Here is a 20953-nt window from a genome sequence, read left to right as displayed (position 1 = left end):
CCACAATATCACAAGGACTGTCAGGACACGGAGCCATTCCTTCCATGTGTGCGTGCCTGCTCTTTAAAACAATCCACTCATCAAACAAGATCAAACGAGAAAATTAATGTCAAGAATTATCCTAAAGCCTTGGGAACTTCAAATATTCCCTGTTGCGTGGCTGTTGCCGAAACTACTTCCACCAATTATTCAAGTCAAGTCAAGTCAAGTCAAGTCACTTTTTATTGTCATTTCGACCATAACTGCTGGTACAGTACACAGTAAAAACGAGACGACGTTATTCAGGACCATGGTGCTACATGAAACAATACAAAAACTACACTGAACTACGTAAAACGACACAAAAACTACACTAGACTACGGACCTGCCCAGGACTGCATAAAGTGCACAAATAGTGCAGGCATTACAATAAATAAGGAGGAGAAGATGGTGACGCGACGCAGTGCACGCGCGGCCTCTCCGGTGATGAATATCTGTTATCTGTCAAGTAGGAGGCCGTGCACAATTCTGATTTGATGGAGGCAGACATGAGAGCACAGAGGAACATCTGGTGAAACTTCTGAAATCCCTGTTTCCCTGCCGCTGCTACTGTGTGATCTGAAATCTCCAGAGGGGAAGGCCCCGAGTCCTCAGCTTTGCTTGTTGCTCGGCGGCCAGGGCGAGGTCAAAGCGCTCGGCAGAGATGATGCTCAGTGCTTGGTATCGGAGGGCTGGTCAGAGGCTCGAAGTTTTCAGACGGGCTCAGAGTCAGACTGTGGTCGGGTGCTTCCAGGATGCTGCATCGACAAGTTTGCGGCGCTGGAGGCTCATGGCAGGGAGAGTTTCTCCTTTCTACCGTCTGCGTGAGATGTTGCGGCTATCGGGACTTTGAGACTTTTTTTTTTACCGTGCCCATGGTCTGCTGTTATCAAATTATGGTATTGCTTTGCACTGTTGTAACTATATGTTATAATTATGTGGTTTTTGTCAGTTTTAGTCTTGGTCTGTCCTGTGTTTCTGTGATATCATACTGGAGGAACATTGTATCATTTTTTAATGCATGCATTTCTAAATGACAATAAACGAGGACTGAGTGTCCTCATAATCTCATCTAATCTAAGTAATAAACAAGACAATAGGCACAATAGAGGGCAGTAGGTTGGACGTTCAATGCTTTTCACTTCCTAACTTGGCATTATCATCTCAGAGCATCGACCATTGCAAAGAAGGCACCACAGCACCTCAACTTTCTCTGAAGTTTCCACTTATTTGGCATGTCTTTTAAAACTTTGTCAAATTTCCATCAATGAACAGTGTAGGATATCCTGACTGGTTCCATCATGCTCTGGCATAGAAACAGCAATAGTCTTGAACAGAAAAACCCACAAAGAGTGGTGGGCACAACCCAGCCCATCACAGGAAAAGCCGTCCCCATCAACAAGAACATTAAATTGAGTGCTGTCACAAGAAAGCAGCATCAAGACCCCAACCATCGTGGCCATGCTTTCTTCTTGCCGCTGAAGTGCAGGAGCCTCGGGTCCCACATCACCGGTTTCAGGAACAGTTACTACCTTACAACCATCAGGGTCCTACCAACCACCGTAGATAACTTCACCCACCTCAACTCTGAACTGGTCACTGAAAACAACCTGCAGACTCACTCTCAGTGACTCTACAAGTCTGTTTCCAGCATTATTCATTTATTTATTATCTTCATATTTGTGCAGTTTCTCTTCCTTTGCACATCGGTTGTTTGTCAGTCTTTTTTTGTGTGTACTTTTCATCAATTCCATTGCATTTCTTTGTTCTATTGCGAATGCCTGCAAGAAAACCGATCTCAGGGGACATGCTATGCATGATTTGCTATGCACTATCCCCATCTCACCCCCAAGCCTGAGCCTATCTCTTGCAACCTCAGCAAGGGACATGAACTAACGACTGCATTGCCAGAAGAGGGTGAGCAGGAAGTAAGAAGGGCAGAACCCATTCTCTCAACAGCACTGAGAAATTAAGGCTACGCCCACATTAGGCTGGATAAATCTGTAACTGAAGCTTTTTCCCTTCGTTTTGACCCTCCGTCCACACTGAAACGGCGTTTTCCTCCCCCGAAAACTGAGCTTTTCTAAAACACTCTCCAGAGTGTTTAAAACTGAAAACGCCGGTTGGCCTTTGTAGTGTGTACGGGGTAACCAGCTAATTTTAAAAACGCCGTCATGACGTGCCGGAACAAATGGTGGCGGCAGCGTGCCATTTCATTGTTTTCTTGATCGCAACCTCCAACACCACAACAACAATATCTGACAATAGATGTGTCACAGCCTAATGTAACATTGTATGGAAATACAGGATAACACTGATGCAGACCTGTTTTATACATTTAACAAGGTGCTTTATTAACGTATAGCTTGTGCAAACATTCAATAAATGCAATTGTCACTTTTGCCCAGTAACTCGTTTTATTGCACATGTTGAATACAGCAAAACAATACACAAAGACATGGCAAAAGTAAAGGCAAACAAATGAGGTAGCAGCAAATTTCACTTTTGCCCAGTAATAAGCCTTATTAGTTGTAGCTGTCGTCCCTTTCATCGGTGAAGAGACTATGGCTGCAGGAAGTGTTTCTGGACAAACGCACACCAAGACTTTCGTTTGGCAATTTCCTTTTAAGTTCTTCTAGTCTGTAACTGGGCAAACGTGCACCAAGTATACCGTTTCCTCTTCGCTTGTTTTCTGTGTGTCCTGCTCATGCCCAGTAGGAGGAGACTCGCCCAAATACCCGTTTTAATGTGGACGGAGGTATTTTCAAAAACGCCTGGTGTGGATGCCTATCGTTTTTACGCGAAACCGGCATTTTCAAAATTATCCAGTCTAGTGTGGACGTAGCCTGACTTGCAGCCGTGATAACAGGTCCAGCTGGTGTGCGACGGCCTCAGGGCAGATTCACCCCAGCAACACCACAGGTTAGTCTCAGGGATGAAGCTGGGCCACTTGAAACAGTCAGTACTAGGCTTGAAGAACTAACCAAAAGGCAGAGTTCGTTTGAGGAACATCATGATCTATTGTTAATTTTTTTTTACACACTTCATGTTGGAGTCAGTGCCTTCAGAACAGCATGGAAGGGAGAAAGCAGTCACGGTGCTGAGGAAGTAAAGCAGGCTGACTTCAGCTTTTACCCTTGGTAGTTAGATCCCAGCTGCTTTCACCGCCTGGACAGCGACGCGTGAACTGTACAAAGCATTCTGTAAATTCCTGTTACTGTTGAGGAATCAGCTCTAATAATATGCAGATTTGACACAGACATGCCTTAGCTCAAGTCTCAGCACTGATACTCAGCTCCAAACATGAGGGTTTTGGGGGAAAAAATCACTTCTCTATTTCAACAGCATTGTAGCATAGCATCAACACAACCCTTTACAGCACCAGCAATCACAGATCAGGGTTCCATTCCCGCCACTGCCCGTAAGGAGTTCTTACGTTCTTCCTGTGACTTCTCTGGATGTTCCGGTTTCCTCCCACATTCCATTAGAATTAGGATTAGTAAATTGTGGACAAGCTATGCTGGCGTCAGACGCAGGGCGACCTTGCGGGCTGATCCTTGGCACCTCCTTGAACTGTGTTGGTCGTTGACAGAAATGATGCTTCAATGTTTCAATGTACATGCAACAAACAAAGTTTATCTTTTAATCTTTAACTAAGTAGACACATTTTAATTTTGGTTATGAATGAATTGCAGGAGGTAACGATAGTTCTAACCCAATGAATTGAGCAAAATAACCACTAGATATTAATGCAAAAATGTTTCACGTTAATATTCAGAGAAGTGTAAGATGCTTTGGATTAGCATCTAACAGCACAGTGAATCTACAATAAATGTTGGATAATAGTGTTTGAGGTGCAATAATGTGGTCTACATCATGAATAGTGTATAAGTGATAATGTAGTCATAGACCATCTGGTTTTGCATACCTGATATCTGGATTTAGATGCAAGCCAACCCACTGATATAACTAAATCCACTATCTGCTGGCTGGAGGCTTTGTACCAAGAAAAATCACCTTCCTGAAAGCAAATGCCACACTAAAGCCTAGGGAGGGCAATCTTCCTACTCTCCGGGATGGCTTCATGTATACCAGAGGGTAACACAAAGCCAAAATGTGCACCATCCTGGAAACCACGATGAACATCACACAAACATCGCCACGTTCACGGAACATTCTGGTCCTGGTTCTGCATGAGACATCGTGAACACCTTTAAACGAAATGCCCCAGCTGAAGTATAACTTTCCTGGAAGTTAGTAGCAGGATTGTTTAAAAGTTCAAAGTTCAATGTACATTTATTATCAAAGTATGTATACATTATACAAGCTTATACATCTCCTAACAGGCAACAACAAAACAAAGAAAGCCAAAAGAATCCTTTAAAAAAAAACACTGTCAAACACCCAAAGCGCAGAGAAAAAAAAGCAAATCACGCAAACTATAAACGCTCAGCAAATAGTTTTCTGAACTGAAATCCACAAAGAGAATCTGTCCACAGACCCTTAGTTCAGCACACGTCAAGCAAATATCACAAAGCAACGAGTTTACACACTAATGAAGGGAGTCAGACCCAAAACCTCAATTCCATTCACCTCCCACAGATGCTGCCTGATCTACCAAGTGTTTCCAGCATTTACTGTTTTACTTCAGGTTTCCATCTTCTTTTGATTTTTGGTTTGGGTTGTACTCTGTTGTTGTAGATAATAGAGTTGGAATGTTTTCTGGAAATATGTAAGACAATTTCTTGACTCAACAGGTGAATAAAGTAACTGAGGTTAACCATACGATGTTAGATCTGGTATTTACAAGTGAGCCTAACCTCACACTGGTTCACTATGTGCGCAAGTATCTGAAAATGTGGCCGCAACAATATATGGTTCCAATTAAGTGGTGGAACCATGGGGTCTGAAAATGCACAATTCATACTAGACTTCAGAAAGGATTTTTTTCATTAAAATAACAAACAATTTGGTAAGTGTGAATTGGGTAACTCCACTGGGTAGCTGCAAGAGTGATGTGGGGCATAAACAGTAACTTCTTTTTAAAACAAACATGAACATAAAGTTGGAGGCACAAGAGACAACATACTTCACAACATACCGCAGTGATATTAAACCTGATTCTGATTCTGAAATGTTGGGATCTGGAGCAAATAAAACAAGCTACCAGAGGAACTCTGTAAGTCAGGCAGCATCAGTGGAGGAAAATGGACAGTCGACAGACATTTCAGGTTGAGACCTTGTTTTCTGGACTGACCCAAAACATCAACTACCCATCAGCCTGACCAGCTGAGATCCTCCATCAGCTTGCTTGGAGTATTCATAGCTGAAAGAAATACAGCAGGACAGAAACTTGGGTGCACATAGGCAAAGTAGGTGTATTAAAATGCTCTCTACAAATTTAAAAAACTCATCAAAATTTAACCATTATGAGCAGTTAAAGAAACAAAGGCTGCAGTTTGATCAGCTGAAAGGAAAATGGAAAATAGGATTATGGACAATTGTGGAAGAAAGGGACAAGCTCCTAATCTTGTATCAGATAGTACTGTTGCTGGCCAGCGGTGTGGAGGCATCCACACCGGACTTTGAGGCAAATGGTCCCTGGTTCAAATCCAGCCGGCTCCTTGCAGGCTTTCCATCCGTGCTGGGTTGAGCGTCGAGCTAGCAACTCGGCCTCATAAAAAACAGACAAAAATACTAAGGAAACGGCAAAGTTGCCACCAAGGTGCGGAAAGGAGCAACAACAAGGGAGCACTGTTAAAGACTGCACTGGGCTGCTGAAAGATGTGTAAGCACAAAGAAACAATTAGAATGAGATAACTAATGATGTATTACTTTGCATTAGTTGACACCTTTGAGGACAAAGAATTCATATGTTCCACATGTTACATAATGAGCGTTTACAAGAAATTTCCTGTAGCAAATTCTGGTAGAATGTGTTTCATGATTATGACATTTTGGGGCAATGTTGGGTTTTGGTGTATCCTACATCTGGCCTGAATGTGGATAAAAGTAAAGGGGAGGGCAAGAGCTGGAGGGAGTGCTACAAATCCCGACTTCACAGCTTTCAGACCAAACGTCAGAATGTGGAAATGTGTTCTGTGATTTTGACTGTGGAATGATTGTTGGTGCCAGACAGGGTGGTTTGAGTATCTCAGAAACTGCTGATGTCCTGCGATTTTCATGCACAACAGTCTCTAGATTTTACAGAGATTGGTCCAAAAAACAAAAAAAAAAATCCTGAGAACAGCAGTTCTGTGCGCAAAAACACCTTGCTAATGAGAGAGGTCAGAGGAGAATGGCCAGACTAGTTTAAGCTGATGGGAAGGTGACAGTAAATCAAATAACCACACGTTACAACAGTGGTGTCTGAACACAAAACACATCGAACCTTGAAGTGGATGGGCTACAACAGCAGAGGAGCACAAGCGTACAGTCAGTGGCTACCCTATTAGGAACAGGAGACTCCTAATAAAGTGGCCACTGTGTATCTTCCAGAGTTCCCGGAAGAAAATCGAATATTCATTTCAAGCCCAAATTGGGTTTTGGATGCTGGACATCCATTAGGCAAAAAAGAAAACAGAACAGACAAAATAATTAGAAAGTGTAGCTCATGGTCTCCTGAGACCAGACAGACAAGGATATGTTTGTATTGTTGCCATAACAAGCAGTGCTAGTCTGGGCTTAAATTAGAAAGCACTAATGCTTCACAGGTGGACTACTATGTGATAAATAGTCCCCTTCCATTGTGATATATTAGAAACAACAACTTTGGAAATAATGGATTTTATGAGTGATCAGAGATCAGTTTACACCTCTCAAGGTCTTCGATCTGTAACTTGCTGGCTTCCGCAGACCACGCATTGTACGTGATCAAATCCGAGGGTCTTATGAACAGGAGTTTAAATATGGACATAAATGGACGCCAGATCTTCCACATCGAGTATGCCTCACAAGAGAAGAGTCGGGAAAATTGATGATTTCATTGCAGGCGCCCTTTGGCCTGCTTCAGGTGAAGACCGATGTTAGCAGCCAGAAAGGAATGTCCCCAGCGAAGCAGACGAAAAGGCATGAGGCAAGTAATGAGAGTTGGACAAAACGGGGGAGAGGGCAGAAGGAAGAGTAAGGTCAAGTTCTATGAGGTAAAATTACGCTCCTTTGAATCCAGATATTGTTTCAGGATGGGTTGCTGGGAGAGAGGATCTTACAAGATTGCTAGATATAATGTAGCCCTCTTCCTTTTCCTGCCGTCTGTAAAATTATTTTATTTTTTATTTAGCGATACAGGCCCCTCCGGCCCAAGGATGCTGATGTGACCAATTTACCCGCTAACCCTGTATATCTGTGGAACGTGGGAGGAAACCAGAGTACCTGGAGGAAACCACAAAGCTGCAGAAACTTCTCACTGATGGCTGTGGGTCGCTGGTACTGTAATATCGTTAAGCTACCATGCTGCTCCAAACCTTGGAGAAGTGGTCAAGGTTCAGGACACTGCTTTATTGAAGTCAGGACCCAAGAAGAAGCCCATTCAATATGTTGCCAAGGTTACTGCATTCTGGGAGGACCCAACATCAGGGGAATTCATGATAAGCCTTTATTGGTACTACAGGCCTACATTCTCAAAGCAAACGACAACTGGAATAAGTAGGAAGGCCAACGCCAACTAGACTTTTCAACTAGGGTTGCCAACTTTCTCACTCCCAAATAAGGGTCAAAAGTAGTAGTCAAATACGGGACACTTGTGATTACCCCGAGAAAGGCTACCATGACCATGAAGCCTTGCGCGGGCACCTGCGTGCGCATACATGATGTGCGCATGCGTGTACGTGCCGATTTTTTTCTACAAATCGGTTTCGGCTTAATCTTCCCGATTCTGTTAAGTGAAACTACACTGTACATACATTATTTCTACTTTATATAGGCTGTGTATTTATCATATCATTCCTGCTTTTACTATATGTTAGTGTTATTTTAAGTTTTATGTGTTATTTGGTATGATTTGGTAGGTTATTTTTTGGGTCTGGGAACACTCAAAAATTTTTCCCATATAAATTAATGGTAATTGCTTCTTCACTTTACGCCATTTCGGCTTACGAACAGTTTCATAGGAACGCTCTTCCTTAAGGAGAGAAATACGGGACAAGGGCAGTCCCGTAAGGGACAAACCATTTTAGCCCAATATATGGGATGTCCCGGCTAATTCGGGACAGTTGGCAACCCTATTTTCAACAGACCAGGTATTTTTTCAACACTCTCTTCAGTGATTCCCAATGGAACAATCAATAATGTTTGTTAATTTATTCCCTCAAATATTAACATGGATTGCTCCAAATAAGCCACTGAATGGAGATTGATTAGTTAGGAACGCAAAATAGCTTCCACATGGCAATGGAACCCAGCTGAGATTGCCATAATGAATTTTAAATCCCAGGAAAGTCTGCTGATGTGAAGAAGTGACGAAGAAGGGGGGAAGAAAAAGCTCTCGTTAAAGTATAATCTTCCCCAGATGTTGGATCTATTGCTGTGAAACCATAAAGTGAAAACCTGGCCCTTTCTCAGACGGTGGTCAAGGTTACTTGTTAAACAGAGAATAGCATAAACTTTTCCAATACATACATTCCTTTCCTTATTCCCAGATGAACTTCAGTAGAGGTAGTTTCTACTAAGTTTCCCCATCTATTAATTATTTTAAGATTGTTTTCTTTCTCAGTCCTATCTTGTCTGGTGTCATAGATTAGGGTGCAGAATTGTTATTTTTCTTGTAGTTTAACTTTCCAATGCTTGTTTGTATTTTTACATAATCACCCATGCAATTGTTCAGTGAATTTTCCCATAATTATGGTACTGTTGCTTCTGGATTTTTCTAGAAGCTTCTTAAGTTTCCTATAGCAGGTGTCATGCCACTTGAATCGGGCTATTTTATAGGTTAATTGGATTTTTTCTTCTCTCTAGTTTGAGAATGAGAAGACCGCGACTACTTTGTTTCCTTTGTCTTTTCTTTGTTTGTTCTCTGCTCCTGTATAAGCAACAAGTTTTATACCTCATTCTTAACTTCCAAAGAACCTTTGGATCGTGAAAGCGTCAAGATCCAAGTGCTCCCCTATGACTGATCTCGGAACGGGAGAAATGAACCCCCACTCCAGCCCACAATGTGAGAGGACTAACCTCCTTGGTACAACTCTCATTTTCCTGCCCCCTACCATAGGTACTACTCTTGTTTTCCCTCCTGTTGTACCATTGGTACAATTCCCGCTTTCCTGCCTCTTTCCATAGACAAGCTACTATTTGACAAACCGACTACGTGTAACTCAGCATTGGCCAGTCCCAAGCTCCATCTCTGTCTCCAGGTCATCCAGAAAACCTTCAGAGATACTTGACAACTAATGCAGAAGAGAGGGATTTATATATATATATATATATATATATATATATATATATATATAGGCATCCGTTAGTCTCATGAGACCATGGATTTGCACCTTGGAAGGTTTCCAGGGCGCAGGCCTGGGCAAGGTTATATGGAAGACCAACAGCTGCCCATGCTGCAAGTCTCCCCTCTCCACGACACCAATGTTGACCAAGGGAAGGGCATTAGGACCCATACAGCTTGGCACCAGTGTCGTTGCAGAGCAATGTGTAGTTAAGTGCCTTGCTCAAGGACACAACACGTTGCCTCAGTCAAGGCTCGAACTAGCGACCTTCAGATCACTAGATGAACACCTTAACCACTTAGCCATGCGCCAACAGATATATGCGTTGGTTAAGCAGAGCCTTTCACGACCTATCCTTGTGGTGGATCATACTGAAGAAAGAGAGGCTTCTTTTTGTACAGAATCTTTCACAATTTTTTACAAACTAACAGTTATTTTTAGCTACTGTTGAATACAGGGAAGTGGTAAAGTCAGTCCATGCACAGCCATGCCATAACGACCAGGTAATCTACTTTAGTGATAGTGATTGAGGGATAAACATTGGCTAGGGCGGTGGGAAGATGCACAAGTTGCTGTTCAGAATGGTCCACATCCACCTGATGGAGCAGACAGCACCTCTGACAAATCTGCAGCACTGTCCTGACGTTTCATTCCACACATCTGTGCTCATGTCTTCAACCAACAAATTCCTGCGTTACCCGTCGTGTTCGAGCCGACTCTGAATCCGGACCGGTGGTTGGTGCCGGCTGACACAGTCGGCCGGGGCAGGGCAGCCATGGCCAAGGTCAGACACTTTCTGCACGGGCGTTAATCACACCCATTCCCAGCACACCGCCGGCCTTCTTGGTCCTTGCCGCCAATGTTGCCTCATAGCCATTCGGTGCCACCCCCGCCACCCACCACCTTCCCTTGCAATCACCTGAGACAGAAACAAACAGTTCACATTACACAGGTCAGAGGAAGTAACAGAGGCAGGTACATTTACAGCATTTGAAAGACATTTAGGCAGGTAGATAGATGAGAAAGGTTTAGGGGAATGTGGGCCAAGTGCAGTCAAGTATGACTAGGTCAAGTAGACAACTTGGTCAGAATGGACAAGTTGGGCTGAAGGGCCTGTTCTCATGCTGTATAACTCTACGACTCTACAGTCCAATGCAACGGTGACCTTAGTCTGGTCTCAGTGAAAAAGGCTGTAGCTCGTGTCCAATAAAGGCTTACGCATCTGCATTGATTGCAAGATTAAATCCAGCTATCATCATTCCTCCACGAATCAGTTCATTAAATGTGCCAGAAGATTAGCTGGTGAGGACATAACCTGATCGTGCTCCATCCAAACCACCTCCCTGAGAATTAGCCAGGTTGTGTCTGAGAGACTGCACGACTTCTAGCCTCAGATTCTGGAGACAGAGGAGGGCAGTGGAAAGGAAAAGGGGTATTCCCATCCTTTCCATGCGTCCTGGGTAGTGGAGGTTGCTTTTGTGAAGGCACAGCTGCAACATTGGGAAGACAACAGCAAATTACAGCGCAGCCTTCGCCTACAAACGACAAAATGATAACCACCTAGATCAGGGGTTCCCAGCTTGGGGTCTACTGTCCCCTTGCTTAATGGTATTGTTCCTTGGCATAAAAAAGGCTGGGACCCCCTGACCTAGATAATTTATTTTAGAGCATAGAACAGGACAGCGCAGGATGGTCTCTTCGGCCCGTGATACTGTGGCAATCTCTTGACGTACTCCATGATCAAACGTAGCCCATTGTTATGTCTTTCCTGATCTGGATTGTTATTTTATTCCTAATTTCGAGTTCTCGCTGCTTCCTTGTGGGCTCACAGCTGCTGCTGATTGCTCGTTATCGCGGTATTGAGCAACTAGCTCCCGTCATCAGGTCGGCCATTTTATACCTTTGTACGTTTCATTTGGTAGTCAGAAGCACTTGTTAGAAGTCGAAGGAATTTCGATCAATATTTTAATCTGCCCTTCGTTAGAACGTCGAGAAGCACTGTCTTTTTACACCAGCTCCTTGCGTACTGTACTGCATTGGTGAATAATAAAAATATCTTCACCTACAGCAATGCCAAGGCTGGAGTTGTCTATCTGTCTAGCTTTAGAAAGTGAAGAAAACTCTTGAGGAAGGGCAGAATAGATATCTCCAATCCTGGAGTTGTCTCCATTTTTCTTTCAACCGTTGTTTATCGAGGAGTATCTTAAATGTCCCCAGTGTATCTGGCTCTACCACCACCTCCAGCAGTGCATTCCGTGTTGGCGCGTGGCCAAGTGGTTAAGGCGTTGAACTTGTGATCTGAAGGTCAAGGCAGCGTGTTGTGCCCTTGAGCAAGGCACTTAACCATACTTAACCATATAAAAGTGCTGCATATTTATAGCCCAGCGGCGGCAGTTGGTGCAGTATGGACAAGACAAGACATGGACATATCACTCTCTGTAAAAATCCTACCTCTTTCATCTTCCCTAAACTTCCCTCCACTCACCTTAAAAGTTCATCACTGCCACCCTGGGAGAAAGACTGGGGCTGTCCACTCTATCTATGGCTCCTATATCCTTATACACCTTTATCAAGTCACCCTCCTACACTCCAAAGAGAAAATCCCTAGCTCACTCAACCTTTTGGTCTGTTGTTGTAGTTGTTCCTCTCCCACCTTGTGGTGCATCGGGGCGGCAAACTTTCCAGTCCTTTAGCATTTGTCTGTTTTTTATGAGGTCGAGTTGCCAGCTCGACCCTTAACCCAGCACGGATGGAAAGCATGCAAGGTGCTGGGCAGAATCAAACCCAGGTCCACTGGCCTGGAAGTCCGGTACGGATACCGCTACATCACCAGCTGGCTTAACCTTTTAGCTTGAGGATTAACTATTGATCAGGATACTAGGCGTAACTCAGAGAGAGAGAGAAGAGACTGAAGATGCTGGAATCTGGAGTAACGAATTGCCAACGTTTGGGGTTGAAATTCTGCACCAGTCTCCATTTCCTTTCCCCCACAGATGCTGCCCGATCAGCTGAAATCCTCCAGCAGAATAGTTGCCACGTTAGGGACAGCTCACTGACTTGTCTTCAAAATGCTGTCGGAGTCTTGCAGAGCAGTCTGAAGGTACTGACATCGGCTTTAACTACAGAGATAAGTACTACATTGTTCAAAGTTCAAAGTAAATTTATTATCAAAGTAAACATACTGTACGTTACCATATGGGGTGTATGGAGTGTCCAGGGAGGGGTCACACCTCTGATGAAGGGGCTTGTCCTATCCACTCAAAGCTTGCTCACCTTTGGTCCCCACCAGACACTCAGCCCCCATCTGCGACTGTAAGTACCTGTCCACATACAACAGCGGCCACACCCCGGTACACCACTGCGACAGGTGAAGGTAGCCGACAGCCTCGTACCCCGCTGAGACAGGGACACTGCTGTCCCAGCATGTGAAGTCAGCTCCGGCCGTCTGGGCGGATGTGGTCTACACTAAGAGCCAACAGCCAGGAAGGCGGCTGGGCAACGCTCTGTGGAAAGTGAAGGGCATGGCGAGGCACCAGAGACCTCATGGTCATCCACTGCAGCCAGTTGGGCCACTTGTTCATACCACTGGACCTGGTCTTCTGAGGTCGAGAGAGTGGAACAGCTTTGCCAATGTTAAAAACTCCCCTATACAGCTTTCCTGTCTTCATCAGACACTACAGACAACCACCACCACACACTACCTTGCGATCCATTGCACCATCTACACTCATATCTTTGGAGAAGGACTTGAAACCAAAGCCTTCTGACTTACAGCCATGATTTACTTTATTTCAAAAGTAAACTTAATGCATAATAAAAACTAAACAGAAAAAGAACCAGTGCAAAACTTTCAGATTCACAGTCAATACATTCAATCGTGTTAACTTACTGTTTCCAAAGCAAAGCACCACTGCCGCCTATGTGGCCTCCCGAGGGGAAGAAGGCATTTCAACATTTGAGGGGCTTGCTCACCCGATTCAGACCCACCCTGTGTGGTAACAGAAGGACCCTAGACTGTGTGTGGTCCTTTCCCAGAGAGCCTTTACATTGGCAGCTCCTAGCCGAGCTTCATTCCCTCAGCATGTATTCCCACAGCCTGCAATATGCCTGTCAGCTGCGTTCCCTTACAGATATCTTGCTGTGCTGGAAGACCAACAAGTTTCGGGCAGATGGGTGAAGAGCATTGTCCAGCAGCACTCAATATCTCCCTCGGTGTGTGACCCTGGGGGCTGCCCGTAGATCAGAAGGTCCTCTGTCAAGCAGCTGCTGGGGATGAACCACGATTGTAAGTCACCGAGACACTGTGGGCACAGGGGGCACTCGAGAAGTGCGAGTAGCAACCAGGGTATCACTTCAAACTGCAGGTGGTGACACGCACACGAAAGGTAAAGATTGACAGAACGGAATCAGGGCTGGTTGTTCCACCTTCCCCCACGTTCAAACTACTGAACGAGTCCCAGAGGGAAAAAGTGAGACAAACGCAATATCAACACCTTCAAAGTAGCCACTCTTGGGACTGAAATACGATACAATACTGTGCAAAAGTCTTAGGTACAAATATATAGCTCAGCTGGCCTACAACTTTTGCAGAGAACTGTAGTAATCTTATGCATTTCACTGTACTCCTGCTGCAAAAGAAAACAAATTTCATGACATATGTAAGTGATGATAAACCTGATTCTGATATGGGTCTCTATTGTGGACTGAGAGTGGGAAGGGGACAGGGAGAGGGGAATCATGGTTGGGACGAGGGGAGGGAGCAGGAGGCACCAGAGAGACGTTCTGTAATGATCAATGAACCAAGTGTTTGGAATCAAATGACCCTGCCTGGTGTCTCAGGGCTGGGTGTGTCTGCATCCATGCCACACCCCGCCCCTGGCACTCCATCTCTGCCAACCCTCCCACACCCCTCCCACGGTGCTCCACCCTCACCATTCCCAACATCCTTTGCTCCTGCCAGATTTACAAACTTGCCCTCTACTCCACGTTGACAAATGCAGTACCGTGCAAATGTTTCAGGCATCCAAGCTATATATTATATATGTGCCTAAGACCTTTTCACAGTATTGTACAATGGTCATGGCTTTTTCTCCCCCTCACAGTCTACCATTGCCACTCAGCGCAGTTGTGAGAGAAGGAGAGAAGACAGACTGCTTGCTGATAATGATGGCATTCAGCAAGGAACCCTGGCGGGTCAGATTTAAGCCTGGTCACACAGACCTTAAGGTCCGCAATTCACGGTCCTCCAGCCTGTCGGCAGCAGTGGTAATGGTGCTACAACTGGTCACACATCTAACGAAGGGAAATTCCCACTTCTCATCACTACCCAGTGACCAATCCCAGCCCACACACTGCCTAGGAGCAACAATACACATTCCAGGTTTTTGAGGTACTTAACCTGTTCCCTGCAGCCGCACTTCTGGGGAAAGAAATGCTCCTTCTGAAGATTGCATCCACTCACCTCATTGACTTGCTGTTTATCCAGGTGGAATATCTGACCTGAGCTGGTCGAGGCTACCTCTTCAAATGCCCGGTACCCCGGGTGCCCTCGGTCCCCACAGTCTCCAGTCAACACAAACACCACCTGTACAGGGAAGAGTAGTGGTCACTTCAATCCACTCTCCAATTGCTTCAGACACACCACTCCCACATCCCATCCGCACTTACCAACACCAGACAAGCAAGGGTTTATCAAGCTTCTGTTAAAAATAGTAAACTGGGAAGGGTCCAGAGGAGGTTTATGAGAGTGATCCCAGGATCGTAGGAGTGAAAGGGTTAACATATGATGGCTCTGAGTTGAGAAGGATGGGGGCCTCTTTAAAACCTACCGAATATTGAATGGCCCAGAAAAAAATTACAGTTGGAAAGGATGTATCCTGTTGTGGGAGGGTCGAGCACCCAAAGGCACAGCCTCATAATTGAAGGGCAGCCCTTTAGAACAGAGATGAGGAGGAATTTCTTCAGCCAGAGGGTGGTAAATCTGTGGAATTCATTTCTACAGACAGCTGTGGAGGCCAAGACATCAGGTGTATTTAAAATGGATGTGGATAGTTCTTGATTAATAAGGGCATCAAAGGTTACGAGGAGAAGGCAGGAGAAGAAGGTTGAGAGGGAAAATAAGTCAGCCGTGAAAATGGCACAGCAGACTCGATGGGCTGAATGGCCTAATTCTGCTCCTACGTTTTACATCCAATGTTCCACTAATCACTAACAATTCTACAGTTAGCACTATTTCACCATTCAGGTTCCTGGGACCTTATCTGGGAGAAGCATATCTCTTCCATTAACAGAAAGGCTCGGCAGAAGATACACTTCATGTGGCGGCTGGCAAAGTTCCATCCTCCGCAGAACATACTGGTGCAATTTTACACTGCCGTCATAGAAAGTATCTTCACATCAGTCACTACTGTCTGGTTCAGTTCATCCTTACAGCAGGACTGGTGTCATTAAGGCAGCCCTCTATATTAAAATGCCATCTTAAGTTTCTTCCCCCAGGCACTTAATCCAATCAAACATTCTAGTTAGTCCCACTCCCCACACCTCTATCATGCTGTTTGCATCATAATTACATGCTGATATTTATGTGTTTATTTCATATCTGTACTTTTAACTTTAATTTTGCATGATTCTTTAACCTGTGTAATTGTTAAATATAGTTGTTTTTTGTTGTGTGTAACACCAGCACACCACAGCAATTTCTTAATACACGTAAGCATACATGGTAAATAAGTTTGATCCTTGGTCTTCGGTCTTAAGATCTTCTGGTCTACATTCAGACTTCAGTATATTGGTTATTGAATCACTTTAAAATTACAATACCCCCACCCACCCCACACACCTTTGCTGCCTTCCCACACCTGACAAAGGAAAATAGGTATTTGGCTCGACTGTACTCTTTTCCATAGATGCTGCCTGGCCTGTTGAGTTCCTCCAGCAGTTCGTGTGTGTGATATTTGGGAGAGGAGTGGGGATGGAGGCGACAAACAGCCCCAAGTGTTAGTATGGAGCAGCAGAAATAAACGGCGAAGTTTGTCTTACAAACTGAACACTAAGGCATTTCCCACAATAATCCCTAACACCTTTCAAATGAGCAGTTTCGATGTGGAATCTGCACATGCAGGCGATCGGTGCATTTAATTAAATGTGTGTGGTAAAACATGCACCTCCAGCCAGAGTGTTACTTCCCTGTCAAACAGGCAGCATTGGAAATTTCCTGTTCTACTACAAGCTGTTCAAATTCAGTGACAAACACAAGCTGCAGGGTAGGTGTTTATGGAGATTTCGTAGAAAGTAGGCTGCTACTTGATCTATCAAATCCATTCTGCAGTACGTTTCCAAAGTCCAGCACCATCGTGTTAATTTTGAAAGAAAACACTTATCAACTAATGATGAATAACAGCTTGGGGAACTTTGAGATATATTTCTAATGAGGTGACCACTCTTTTTTTAAACAAACCATCAGAATTTCTCACATATTCTGAAATCTCACCTACAACAGGCTACAGTTCCAAAGTGCTCTCTACAAAGAGGAAACATTTCCTAATGACTTGACACTCACTGGCCCCAAACCAGAGGTGGATTGAATAACATTTGTAATGTTGTGCACATTTTTTAACTGCACTGTGCCAGAAATCTAATGAAACACTAAGAGGCATGAAGAGCTGCTAATACAGATGCCTTGCTTATTTCATTCTAACCACAGTAATGCCCATAAACATGGTACATGCACTTAATGCCACCTTGTTAGCCACACCTGTACACTTGCTCATTAATACAAATATCTAATCAGCCAATCACGTGGCAGCAACTCAATGCGTAAAAGCATGCAGACGTGGTCAAGAGGTTCAGTTGTTGTTCAGACCAAACATCAGAATGGGGAAGAAATGTGATGTAAGTGACTTTGACCGTGGAATGATTGTTGGTGCCAGATGGGGTGGTTTGAGTAGCTCAGAAACTGTAGGTCTCACGCACAACAGTTTCTAGAACTTACAGAGAATAGTGCGAAACGCCCAATACATACAGTGAGTGGCAGTTCATGGGGTGAAAAATTCTTATCGATGAGAGAAGTCAGAGGAGAATGACCAGACTGGATCACACTGACAGGAAGGCGACGGTAACCCAAATAATGACGCGTTACAACAGTGGTGTGCAGAAGAGCATCTCTGAACACACAGTACGTCAAACTTTGAAGAGAATGGGCTACAGCAGCAGAAGGCCACAGACACTCAATGGTCACTTTATTAGATACAGGAGGTACTAGTAAAGTGGTCACTGATTGTACATACAAAATATTACTATGCCATTTTTTAAAAGTGATTAATATACTGTTTACAAATTTGACCTATTCATAGGTGTTCTGAGTTCCTCTGATCTTCCAAAGGAATCTGTATTGGAGGCATTGTATCTAGTTCTTGATTTGAGAAACATGTCACTGCGTGATTCAATTTAGAAGCTAGTATTGTTCCTTTCACAGTGTCCAACAATTACGGCCATAAGACATAGGAGCAGAATTAGGCCACTCGGGCCTAATTAAGCCTAATTAGGCTCCACAATTCCATAAAGATAATTTATTTTCCCTCTCAACTCCATTTTCCTGCCTTCTCCCTATAAACTTGGATTCCCGTACTGATCAAGAACCTATTAACCTGCTTTAAATACTGCATACCCTAAGTAATTTAGTAAATACAGTGGATTCCAGTTAATTGGGACACACCGGGACTACATTTTAGCCCAAGTAACTGGCTGCCCCAATTAGGCGAAGTTTCATGGAAAGAGTTTTAAAAGGTATAAAAATGACAAACTGAGTAACGAATTATGTATTTAAATGAAATGCAGAACAAATTTGAATACTGCGAATACTTCTGCAGTACTATAAAACTTCGTATTAGTTCCGAATAGTTATCAACATAAGTATTCATCCAGGTATGCTGCCATGTTCTTTTGATTGACTGTAAATGAACAAAATCAGCACACACACCTAGTGCAGATAATGTATCATTTTCATTGTAACTTTCAAGATGATTGTCAATACCTTCAAACCCTTCATAGTTTCTAACTTGCTGATGGAGTGAAATCATTTCATTTTCATTCCCAGCCTTTTTGACACCTCCAATCCTGAAAGCTTGAAACTTCAGTGAACAAAACCATTCTGAATTGTCTAAATCCTTATTTTTTGCCAACTATCAGTGACAAAAATCTCTGCTTTTTGAACAAAAAACACAAGCAAATGACAGAATTGAAAACTGTCCGCTCTAAGCACAGTGTAGAGTCTAATAGCCAAACAAGTGCATGCGACTGACACTAGTTAGAAACTGTTCACCAACTGTCTCCTGCCCCAAATAAGGGACGCTGGGTCCCAAATAAATGAAGGAAATCCCAGCAATTTTCTTGATTAGTTTTTTTTTTGCTTTTTTAAGAGTTGTTCCAAGTATGTATCTCTAATGTGCTTCTGTTTATCAATTGTGGGAACCACCTGACTTAACGGTATGCTTCTAGTTATTATACTGTTGTATGAGTTTTTAATACACTATATATCAACTACCACGCCAATCATCACTATAAGCAAGAGAGTTGCTTCACAAACATGAGAAATTCTTTAGACACTTGAAATCCAAAGCAACACACACAAAATGCTGGAGGAACTCAGCAGGTCAGGCAGCATCTGTGGAAATGAATGAAAGGTCGATGTTTCAGGCTGAAACCCTTTCTCAGGACTGGAAAGGAAGAAGGAAGATGCTACTTCCCCCTGCACAACAAGGAGGGTACAGAAAATTCAGGGTCAATTCAATGCCCCATTTGAGGTCCTGATTCCAGCCTGCTTACCTGGGACTGCTTCAACTGGATGAGTTGCAGTACGTCCTTGGTAAGCTGGTAATCCTTTGCTCTGGCATCAGTGAAGACGTAGATAAAAGAACCAGGGAGTGATACCTCAAGGGCTCGTTTGATAGCACTGAGACTCATTTCGGGGCAGTCACCTCCACCCTGCAAGCGAGACAAAATAGTGATAGAACCAGTCATTAGCTACATTCATTCAGTTGTTTCAGATTTAGATTTATTTATCACATCGAAACACACAGTGAAATGTGTCATTTGCGTCAACAATCGATACAACCTAAGGGTGCGCTGGGGGCAGCCCGCGCATTCTGCCGCCAACATAACATGCCCACGTTGTTCCACAGAACAACACAAGCAGCAGCAATAACAACAACAACAGCAAAACAAAACCACTTTCTCATCCCTCCCATCCACCCATTCAGACAGGCATACAACCCCAGGACAGGCATACAACCCCAGGACAGGCCTACGACCCCAGGACGGGCCTACGAACCCTAGGACGGGCCTACGAACCCCAGGACAGGCCTACAAACCCCAGGACAGGCCTACAACCCCACAACAGGCCTACAACCCCACGACAGACCTACAACCCCACGACAGACCTACAACCCCAAGACAGACATTCTACCCTACAAAAACTCATTTCAGGGAGGTAGCACCATCAATTTGCGGGAGACTCCCGGAACTTCCGGGAGAGGTGGGATGTCTGCAATAGGGTAGCTCCTTAGCAGCCAGCCAGCTAGTTTAAATAACGTTAGCTATGCTAATGAACAAATTACACCTGTTAAGCTCACCTCAACGTGTCTTTTACAGTCTTAACCCATCATGGGCAATAGAAAAGTCACTGTTGTGAACAGTGGAGCAAGCAACACTGTCATTATTTTTTACCCTTATTAGGCAGGGGTACACTTTAGTGTCGTCTGGGGTGACGTACGTTTTATATTTTTTTTTGGAACACTCTGCCATGGCACGTGCTCTCTCTCTCTCGTGGTCACTCTCGCGCTCGCTCTATCACTCTCTCTCTCGCTCTCGCGCTCTCTCACGCTCTCAAAAAAAATTATTTCTGGGATATTGTATATAATTTGCGGGCATCAGGGAGCCACTATTAATATGCGGGAGACTCCCAGAACTTCCGGGAGAGGTGGGATGTCTACCAAGACAGGCCTACAACCCCAAGACAGGACACCTTTGAGCCTCTGCTCCTTATCCCCAGATTGTCAGACTTCCAGACATCAGGCTTCCAACTGTGCAGTTCATCCCAGGACACTGATCTCAGGTTGACCAGTGGGCCTTGATTTCCAAACCCTCATGGACTTCCATCCCTAGCGCATCAGCAACCTAATGAGATCTGGGGCATCTAGGAACAGACGAAACTTGATATACCTTCCACCAAGTACTATTTGCATTTACTATGGACCCATAAGGCAAAGGAGCAGCATTAGGCCATGTGGGCCTTCGAGTTTGCTCTGCCAGTCGATCGTGGCTGAATTTCTTTATCCCTCTCAGTCTTAAGGGGGGAGCTGCTGCTAATAGCAGTAGCCCAAAAACAGCCAAAGCCAGAGCGTGAACCTGGCACCCTGTGAATCGGTGCACGGGAGTGGAATACGCATTAACAGCTCAGCCCGAAGAAATAAAAGGGCTTTTCTTGCGCTGGAGTGGGTCATCCCTC

General features: G+C 44.3%; 1 protein-coding gene across 1 annotated transcript in view; it reads right to left on the bottom strand.

Annotated features, from left to right (window-relative positions):
- Nucleotides 1-20953, bottom strand: part of LOC134360080 (hemicentin-1-like) — a 425813-nt gene that overhangs the window by 354880 nt on the left and 49980 nt on the right. The window contains exons 3-4 of the mRNA XM_063074161.1: nucleotides 19273-19431; nucleotides 14912-15034 (exon numbers count right to left, since the gene is read on the bottom strand). Of these exons, the coding sequence (XP_062930231.1) occupies nucleotides 14912-15034; nucleotides 19273-19431 (282 nt within the window). The remainder of the gene's footprint in view (nucleotides 1-14911; nucleotides 15035-19272; nucleotides 19432-20953) is intronic.

The sequence above is a fragment of the Mobula hypostoma genome, chromosome 21 (genome assembly GCF_963921235.1).
Source record: "Mobula hypostoma chromosome 21, sMobHyp1.1, whole genome shotgun sequence".
Classification (NCBI taxonomy): domain Eukaryota; kingdom Metazoa; phylum Chordata; class Chondrichthyes; order Myliobatiformes; family Myliobatidae; genus Mobula; species Mobula hypostoma.
Note: the sequence above shows the minus strand (reverse complement) of the source record. Positions and strands in the feature narration are given on the sequence as shown.